The sequence below is a fragment of the Aethalodelphis obliquidens genome, unplaced genomic scaffold, assembly GCF_003676395.1.
Source record: "Aethalodelphis obliquidens isolate GAN/ISIS:26980383/991018 unplaced genomic scaffold, ASM367639v1 scaffold7, whole genome shotgun sequence".
Lineage (NCBI taxonomy): Eukaryota > Metazoa > Chordata > Mammalia > Artiodactyla > Delphinidae > Aethalodelphis > Aethalodelphis obliquidens.
The window spans coordinates 32,918,545-32,928,633 of NW_020837951.1; the positions used below are offsets into that span (position 1 = coordinate 32,918,545).

Consider the following 10,089-nt stretch of genomic DNA (forward strand, 5'->3'; position numbering starts at 1 on the left):
GGTCACTACCTTTGAGTATGCCTGTTCCTTTTCGAGATCTCTCTTCCCATAAGGTGGTTTCTCCTTAGATTTGGCTAAAACACTCCCTCCGGTCATCTCACCCCATCGGGCTGGGTTTTGCCCTCCGGAGCACAGTGGAAGTTGATTAAGACAGGCGGCAGGGTCAGGCCGACCTGGGTTTGAATCCCAGCTCCTCCACTTACAATGACCCTGGGCAAGTCACACCCTCCTCTGAGCCTCGCTTTCTTGTCTGTAGGGTGGGGGTGATGGGCTCGCTGCCGGGACTAAAATGCTCCGCAGAGCACCTGGCACACAGAGATCTGTCAGTCAGTGTTGTTGTTGTTGTTGGCATCCTGCATTTTTGTCTAATGTTCAACTTCTGTTTCACCAGCTTTAGAGCTAAAGATTAGCAAAGCCCCCACCCACCCATCCACCCACCCAAAGGCACATATGCAAAAAACAAACAAGCAAACAGAACACAAGAGAAGTGAGGCACCACTCACTCTGCAGACAGTTGTACAGTCGCTCTTGGGCTATTCACATTCCTTTGCATTCTGTCTTTTTCCCTAACGTGGGCTGGATTTTTTTGGTCTCTTATTCAAGCAATAACATATAAATACTTGCATACCTGTTGCTCTTTCACACTTAGCCGAACAGCTCCCCATTTGTTCGACGATAGTGACAGGTAAAATCTGGGATTTGACCATTGTAAATAGTACCAGAATGGACATCTCTGCGTTTTTGCTTTTTCTGCTGTTGTTTTGTTCTTCAGGCTGTGTTCCACAATACAAGGTTATGTTAGCGATCGTACCATTTTATGGTTCTTTCTATATATTGCCAGGTAGGCACAGAAATATTGAACAGACCTGTAGTGACAATCTCAGGTAAATATCCACGTAACAGTTTATCATTCACAGATCACTGTGCATACCTTTCCTCAGTTAATCCAGGAAGCCGGTACCCTCACACTCTCCTCGTGCAGCCCAGGAGCAGAGTCGGGGGTAGGGAGGGGGTCCTTCTCACTGGTTCCTGCAGCATCACACTGTGTGGAAGCAGCTCCTCCAGCCCTGCAGCCTCGCCGGGTTGGGGGCTGGTTTTTCTGCCATCGTGGTCGTCACTGTTTTGCCTGTGTGTAGGCTGTGAGGTCGTCCTTCAAAGTGATGTAGTCGGCATTGCTTCAGGCATTGCAGGTGTCTGCAAGCCTAAGCATTTTCCTGCAGGTCTTTGCTGTGTGTTCTTTCTCCTCTGCAAGTGGCCTGTTCCTAAACACTGCTCACCTGTCCTGGGACCCTTGCTGCCTCACTTTACAGATAGGGAAGCAGAGGCTCCGAGAGAGGCAGTGAGCCCCAACTCGGAGACCAGCACCGTTTCTGCCCTGCCCTTAGACATGAGCAGCAGAAGGTGGGCAGGTCTCGGCTGCTAGGAAGGGTTCACCTAGGGAACGGAAGCCTCAGGGTGGCTTACTGCAGGTGGATCACCTGAAGCCAGCACTAAACTCTTCAGAGCATTGATTTACTCATGAGAAATCTCCCTTTAACTGTCTGCCATCTCCCAGGCACTGTGTGGGTGTTGAGCACTGAGTATCACTCAGTGCCCAGCATTGCTCTGAGCACGTCACATCTAGTCATTCGTGTAACCCTCACGAAAGCTGCTGAGGTTGTTTCCAGTTTACAGATGAGGGAACTGAAGCACAGAGAGATCAGGGAACTTGCCTAAGATCACACAGTCAGTAAGTGACAGAGGCAAGATTAGAACCCAGAGTTTGTGTCCTGGCCTCTCTGCTATCCTGCCTCGGTATAATCCACAGGCATGGGACAGGCAAATTGTGTTGTGAGAGCTCCTGACTTAGAGTGGGGACTGGTAAGGCAAGGGCCTGGAAGACGTCCCCGAGGAAGGGCAGGAGGGCTGCAATGTGAAGGAAGACAGGAACCACCTGGCAAAGGGGTAGAAGAAAAGTGCAGACCAGGCAGAGGGCAGCACATGTGCAAAGGCCCTGCAGTGAGAAGATGTGTGGTGCATTTAAAGAACTAAAGGAGTGGCTGGAGCATGGAGAGAAAGATGCCTGGTGTGAGGGGAGGCCAGAGGGGACAGATTAAGGCTCTCAGGGTGGTTGAGGGTGACCCAGTCAAGTGTCCAAGGGCTTCGGGGTGGGGACTAGGTGAGTGATGGTAAGGAGGCTCTGGCTCAGAAGTTAGGACCCTTCCTCCTCCTGGCCTCCAAGGGCCAGATGTGTGAGCCAAGGGGAGGAAGGAGGTGAGGAAAGCCAAGCCTAGGCCAGTCGAGAAGGACAGAAAAGATTCTAGATGTAGGGCCAGTGAGGACCTCGGAGGGCATGGAAAGACAGGAGCTAGGTGTCCCTGGAGCCTGGCCTGGGGCTTGGTAGATGGTAACCGCTAATGCTACTGGAACCTCTCCTCTGCCCTCAGTGGTTATGGCCTCCTTGGTCCGGAATCATAAAAAGAAAACAGACTGGGTTGGTTTGCAAATCTTAGGAAACTGTCATCATTAGAGTGGATGATGTGACATCTCAAGCCCACTCCAAAGGAGGACATTTGTCTTAAAGTCTGTACAGGCCTGAACATTTTTTTCTTTAAGTTTTCTCTGAAATTCATTGCCCCCCTTCTCCTTGTTTCTGTAACAGCTTGTATCCCATACTAAGCGGGGCCCCATCGAGAGGAACATCCGCTGGTGGTTGTCTTAGTTCGGGCTGCATAACAAAATACCCAAACCAGGTGGCTTGTAAATGGAAATTGAATTCTCAAAGTATGGAGGCTGGAAGTCTAAGATCAGGGTGCCAGTGGTTGAGTTTGGTGAGGGTCCTATTCCAAGTTGCACAATGCCACCTTCTCATGTGTCCCCATGTGACCCATAACAGAGAGAAGCCAATCTCTCTTATCTCTTCTTATAGGGACACCGATGGTGTCATGGGAGGCTGACCCTCATGAGCTCACCTAATTCTAATCACCCCCCAAAGGCCCCACCCCCTAACACCATCACATTGATGGCTTAGGGTTTCAACACAGGACACAAACATTCAGCCCAATACCGTGGTCTTCCTTGGGGGCCCCAGCTGATCATCTCCCAACTGAAAGATCCGGGTGCATCCAACATGCCACGCCACCCATGTCCTCCCCACAGGTAGCATCCACCCTGCAAAGTCAGGCAAACCCACGTGGAGATAGGTGCAAGGGGAAGGGGCTGAGCTGAACTGATCGCTGGAGAATGGCCCTATTATTCAAGGGTCAGTAGTGCCAAAGTCCTGTGGAAATGAGGACTGTGTGTCAAGTGCATCTTAGAGCAAAGGTATGATTGGGAGACGTTGAATATCACAAAAGCAAGTGTATCTTCCCTACTCTAGGTTACCATTGCAAGTCTGTGCTAGTTCTTAGAAAGAGCAAAGAACTTCTCAGGCCAAGTGTGGCTTCCAATAGCTCTTTGGACGCCTGGGGCCTCGGCTCTTCAGGGCTGGACCCGCCTGACCCCGACTCCTGTCTCCTTCTTGATTGCTCTAGGGCAGGAGCTTCTCCTAATGTTCATCCTCTTTCTTTCGAAACTGAACCTTGGCCAAAAGAGTACCCATTGTGGCTCAAATGCTCTGTACACATTTGAAAACTCAGGACACTTGGGAGAGGAGATGCCCAGCTTTCCTTGTCCCCTCACCCCCATGTCTTTCTAGCTGTGGTCCACAGCATGCTGGAGGGTTGTGGAATCAATTTAGTAGTTCATGAGTAGCATTTTAACAAGCAAAATAGAACAGAGCAGAAAATATGAACGTTCTTTGCAGGTAAGAAGGCTAAAGCTTGTTTAAGTTGTATGGATTTACATGTAACAGGGTTGTGATATAAAATATATTTCATACACAATCAAAAAAGTTTGAACATTTTAGCCAAAAAAATTTTTAATAGATCTTTATTAGAGTATAATTGCTTCACAATACTGTGTTAGTTTCTGTTGTACAACAAAGCGAATCAGCTATATGCATACACATGTCCCCATATCCCCTCCCTCTCGAGCCTCCCTCCCATCCTCCGTATCCCACCCTTCTAGGTCATCGCAGAGCACGGAGCCAGTCTCCCTGTGCTATGCTGCTGCTTCCCACCTGCCAACTGTTTCACATTCGGTAGTGTATATATGTCGATGCTACTCTCACTTTGCCCCAGCTTCGCCCTCCCACCCCATGTCATCAAGTCCATTCTCTATGTCTACCTCTTTATTCCTGCCCTGCAACTAGGTTCATCAGTACCATCTTCTTTTTTTTCTAGATTCCATATATATACATTAGCATACGGTATTTGTTTTTCTCTTTCTGACTTACTTCACTCTGTATGACAGATGGGTCCATCCACCTCACTACAAATAACTCAATTTCGTTTCTTTTTATGGCTGAGTAACATTCCATTGTATATATATGTGCCATATCTTCTTTATCCGTTCATCTGTTGATGGACACTTAGGCTGCTTCCATGTATTGCAAATACAGGGAAGCTATTGTAAATAGAGCTGCAATGAACATTTTGGTACATGACTCTTTGAATTATGGTTTTCTCAGGGTATATGCCCAGTAGTGGGATTGCTGGGTCGTATAGTAGTTCTATTTGTATTTTTTTAAGGAACCTCCATACTGTTCTCCATAGTGGCTGTATCAATTTACATTCCCACCAACAGTGCAAGAGTGTTCCCTTTTCTCCACACCCTCTCCAGCATTTATTGTTTCTAGATTTTCTGATGATGGCCATTCTGACTGGTGTGAGATGATATCTCATTGTAGTTTTGATTTGCATTTCTCTAATGATTAATGATGTTGAGCATTCTTTCATGTGTTTGTTAGCCGTCTGTATATCTTCTTTGGAGAAATGTCTATTTAGGTCTTCTGCCCATTTTTGGATTGGGTTGTTTGTTTTTTTGTTATTGAGCTGCAGGAGCTGCTTTTGACTTCTCCATCGAATCTGACTGAGATCCTTGCTGGGTAGAGTAATCTTGGTTGTAGGTTTTTTTCTCTTTCATCACTTTAAGTATAGCCTGCCACTCCCTTCTGGCCTGCAGCGTTTCCACTGAAAAATCAGCTGATAACCTTATGGGGATTGCTTTGTATGTTATTTTTTGTTTTTCCCTTGCTGCTTTTAATATTTTTTCTTTGAATTTAATTTTTGTTAGTTTGATTAATATGTGTCTTGGTGTGTTTTTCCTAGGGTTTATCCTGTATGGAACTCTCTGTGCTTCCTGGACTTGGGTGACTATTTCCTTTCCCATGTTAGGGAAGTTTTCAACTATAATCTGTTCAAATATTTTCTCAGACCCTTTCTTTTTCTCTTCTGGGACCCCTATAATTCGAATGTTGGTGCATTGAGTGTTGTCCCAGAGGTCTCTGAGGTTGTCTTCAGTTCTTTTCATTCTTCCTTCTTTATTCTGCTCCTCAGCAGTTATTTCCAGCATTTTGTCTTCCAGCTCACTTATTCGTTCTTTTGCCTCAGTTATTCTGTTATTGATTCCTTCTGGTGTATTTTTCGTTTCAGTTATTGTGTTCATCTCTGTTTTTCTTTAGTTCTTTTAGATCTTTGTTAAATATTTCTTGTATTTTCTCAATCCGTGCTTCCATTCTATTTCCAAGATTCTGGATCATCTTTACTATCATTACTCTGAATTCTTTTTCAGGTAGATTGCCTATTTCCTCTTCATTTATTTGGTCTCGTAGGTTTTTACCTTGCTCCTTCATTTGTGACATATTTTTTTGCAATCTCCTTTTTTTTTTTTCTCTTCATGAGTGGGATTGTATTCCTGTTTTACTGGTTGTTTGGCCTGAGGCTTCGAACACTGGAGTTTGTAGGCTATTGGGTAGAGCTGGATCTTGGTGCTGAGATGGGGACCTCTGTGAGACCTCACTCTGGTGAATATTCCCTAGGGTCTGAGGTTCTCTGTTAGCCCAGTGGTTTGGACTCGGAGCTCCCACCACAGGAGCTTCCGCCCAACCCCAGGCTCGCAAACCAAGATCCCGCAAGCCACATGGAGTAGCAAAAAATAAAAGGGGCGGGTTGGTGGGAGGCCTTGGCTGTGGAGGGCGGGGCCTAAGCAAGGGCGAGGTTTGGGCGGTGGGTGGGGCCAATACTCAGGACCCACAGGGCTGGAAAAGGCCCTGGGGGCTTTGGGGGGTGGGGCTTAGGCTCAAGGAACAGAAGGGACACAGATGTGCCCCCCACCCCTGGTCTCAGAGGGCAGCGGACCTCACCTGGGAGCCCAGCAGGCTTTCTGGGCTCGAGTGGGTGGGGCAAACTCCCTCCCACCTCTTCTGCTCCTCCGGTCTGGGAGGGCCCCTCCCGCCTGCCTCTCCTGATCTCCCTGGCCTCCCTCCTATGCTCCCAAGGACCTGTTGGCCTGGACAGGGCATTGGAGGGCAGGGGACCCACCTGGGAGCTCAGCAGGCTCCCCGGCCCGCGTGGGCCAGGCGATTGCCCTCTGCTCCTCTCATGCTCTTTCCGGAGAGTCCCTCCCACCTGCCTCTCCTGATCTCCCCGGCCTCAGGGGCGCTGATCCTGTCTGGCCTCCACTTCTCCTACCCCCTCAGTCCCCCTACATCCTACCAGTTCACTCTCGGGTTCTTCCCGTCTCCTTGGGCATCAGTGTCCCCCACCAGCGGCCGGCAGGCACCCTAGTTGTGGGGAGACGCTAACTCTGCATCTTCCCACACTGCCATCTTGACACCATCTTTGCCTCCTCAAAATTTTTTTTTAAATGACTATTCGCCCAAAACCTGGCTCAGCCATAAAAATATCAGCAAAGCAGCGTGGACCCTCAGCCTGCAAACTATTTGACTTCCAGGTGAGCCCACCCCAGTATCCGAGTTGTGATGTATACTCAAGTCAGCTTATTAGTCTGTTAGTTTCAGACAAGTGCTATATTGGAGAAGGTTAAACAGAAATGATGGCCTGAGTTTCACCTTTAGTTGGTCCTAAAGCCATTGCTTCTTTCCATTCCCATTTTTTTGCGATTATTCAAAGTTGTGCATATTTGTCTTACTAAATTTGCACAGTGCCAGAAAGGCGAAAAAACTTTCAAAGGAGTCACGATCCAACTACCCAGAGGCCAGCACTGTTCGTATTTGGTGAGATCGCTCTGCAGTGTTTTGTGCTGAATGTTTTCTTTATGTGGCTGAGATAAATTTGGATCTATAATTTTATATTCTACTTACTTTGTTTAACAGTAAATATATGCAGTTACCCATGTCATTAAGAACTCTTTTAATATAATAAAATAAATTTGCAAGGATGTACTAAAATTATTTTTTTTAATCCCTACTTGTTGGATATGTAGATATTCCAACTTTCTATAAATAGTGCTACAGTGAGCAACTTCGTGTATAAGGCTTTCTAATTATCTCCTCAGAATAGACATCTAAAAAAAGTGAAATTATGGAGTCAGAGTCTAAGTCAAGGTATATGGTACTTTGTCCTGAAATACCTTCCAGCAGGAGCCAGTGAACACCCCCACCAGCTGTGGTTATAAGTTCCAGTGTCACCCTTGCCAGCATTGGGTACTACCAATTTGCTTTTTAATTTTTATTAATTTGATAGGCCGAGAAGTATGCCTTGTGTTGGTTTGTATTTCTTTAACTACTAGATAGACTGAACATTTTTTCTACTTTTAATGGCCATTTGCTTTTTTTCTTTTTGAGAATTATCAGGCAGGTCCTTTGAAACTTGGGGGTTTTTAAAGGGCAGTTATCATTATCATCTTCAATCAGGTGTGGATGCAGGGAGTGATTATGGTTTTCATCATCTGCGGCTCCCTCCTGAGGTTAGGAAGCATAGTGTGCTGGAACCCTGTCTCGCCCTGACCTCATTTCTCAGGCAATTAAGGCTAAGGTGGTGTCTAATAATGACATGGTTGTCATTCCCTCTATTTATTTTTTAGCCCTCTGCAGTTTGCACAGTGTCACCCCGTTCATTATCTCAGGTTGAGCCTCATCACAGCCCCAGCATGTGATACCATCCCCCTTTTACAGATACAGAAACTCAGCAGCATGGGGTCATGCCTGGGACAGAGTGAGTAGTGGGTTAGGGATTCGGGGTCCTCTGACTCCACCTCCCCACCTCCAATGCTCTGTCCTCTTCCCTGCTGCCTTTAGGTGTGTGTTGATGGAATCCTGATGGCACTTTCCCAGCTGTCTTGGAAGAATGACCTGGAAGGATTGTGTGAAGGGAGACTCTTCTGCCCTCCCAAGTGTCCAGGAGGCCTCGTCAGCACTAGAGGTCTCTGCTTGGGGATCTGGAAAGGGCAGTCCATGCAATAAAGGAAGAGAAAGTTTAAAGTCTAGGCTCATTCGGTGGAGTTTTTTATTTTTTTTCCACTCTTGGCAGAAAACAATCTGCCAGAGATTATTCAGTTTTAATTTGCTTTACATTTTGACCACATTTATTTCTTAGTTTTAAAAATATATGTTTAGGGCTTCCCTGGTGGCGCTGCGGTTGAGAGTCCGCCTGCGATGCAGGGGACATGGGTTCGTGCCCTGGTCTGGGAGGATCCCACATTGCCGTGGAGCGGCTGGGCCTGTGAGCCATGGCCGCTGAGCCTGCGCGTCCGGAGCCTGTGCTCCGCAACGGGAGGGGCCACAACAGTGAGAGGCCCGCGTACCGCAAAAAAAAAAAAATATATATATATATATATATATATATATATATATATATGTTTAATCTACACTGCTGTTCTCTGAGGTCAGGATATGCTGGCCTCCTGCTGCCCACCCACAGCCCAATGTCAGCAGCAACCATCTGAGGTACAATTATCATCCTCGTTTTATAGATGAGGAAATTAAGGCCCAGAGAGATGAAGTATCTTGCTCAAGGTCACCCAGCTAGTAAATGGGAGGGTTGGGATTTGAACCCAGGCTGTGTGATTCCAGTCTCTGTTCTTCACCTCTATATATCACTGCCTCTCGCCTACGTATTCAGTGAAGATGTTCTTTGGGCTTAAAAAAAAATCCACATCCCCCCTCTTTTCCCATCTCAAAATACGTGTGTAAAGAGCAGCAACTAGGAGGGGGGTCTGCAAGGATGGGGTGAGAAGTGAATCACTGTGAAAACGAATCTGTCATCTTTTGGACAAGGGGGAGTAAAGGCAGTTCAAACTCTCACTCTGTATCAGAAAGTTCAGCTCCCTCTGAAGTCCCTGGAGATACGAGGGCTGGAAAGATGCACAGGGCAGGGTAGGAGACGTCCCTTCCGGGCCGAGTGACCCAGGGCAAGTCATTCTTGCTCCCTGGGTTCTGCTGCCCTTCCTCATCTGGGAAATTGGACCCCTGCATCTTGGGGGCCTCTCCAGGCCTGGCATGCTGTGTTTGTGGGTGCTGGGGGAGATTCTGACTCAGGATGTTTTTATTAAACTCAGTACTCTTTCAATTAGGTAATTTGTTTTCCCCAAGATGCCCATGGGTTTTTCAAGTATGAGTTAAACGTTAACAGCACTGTGTCAATTGAATTAATGGTTAAAAGATTTAACAAGACTTTCTGTGTCTGTTTTCAATTTCCTCCACAGGGACGCGAGAGACAAATTTTACAGGAAACCATTCACAACTTCCACTCTTCCTTCGAGAGCAGCGCCAGCAACACCAGGGCCCCTGGAAACAATCCCTGTACGTGACCTTCCTTCCTGTGGTGACCAGCGTGAGCTTGCTGAATCTCAGTACCCCCTTCACGTGGCCGGTGCTCCAGCCACCATCAGACCTTCCCCATTCCCTGAAACACACTATGTTTTTGTCACACCGCTGTGCCTTAGTCCTTCTGCCTGGAACACCTGTCTTCCCTTCCCTTCTGTAGTAGTTGGTGATGCTTGTTGCTGTAACAAACTCCAACACTGTAGAGACTTACTCTCCCATACAATCCAGTATGGCTGCATCCGCTCGGCAGAAGCACACGGTGATTCAGGGACCCAGCTCCTTTCATCTGTGGCTCTGCCATTCCTGGGGCCTCAGAGGCTTTGTTTCTGGCTGGCAGAGGGGAAGGGGATGGTGAAGAAGGCACAGCCATTTCTTTACTGCTTTGCTCTTAACTGCTCACGTTCCATCAGCCGCTCATAGTCACGTGGCCCCACGTGTAGTCG

The 10,089-nt window shown here is 47.3% G+C and overlaps 1 protein-coding gene across 2 annotated transcripts in view; it reads left to right on the forward strand.

Annotated features, from left to right (window-relative positions):
- ANKS6 (ankyrin repeat and sterile alpha motif domain containing 6) overlaps positions 1-9,749 on the forward strand; it is a 53,920-nt gene extending 44,171 nt beyond the window's left edge. For both annotated transcript variants that reach the window (XM_027105391.1, XM_027105393.1), the window contains exon 15: positions 9,526-9,749. In XM_027105391.1, coding sequence (XP_026961192.1) covers positions 9,526-9,630 — 105 coding nt within the window. In that variant the 3' untranslated portion in view covers positions 9,631-9,749. The remainder of the gene's footprint in view (positions 1-9,525) is intronic.
- The last annotated feature ends 340 nt before the right edge of the window (positions 9,750-10,089 follow it).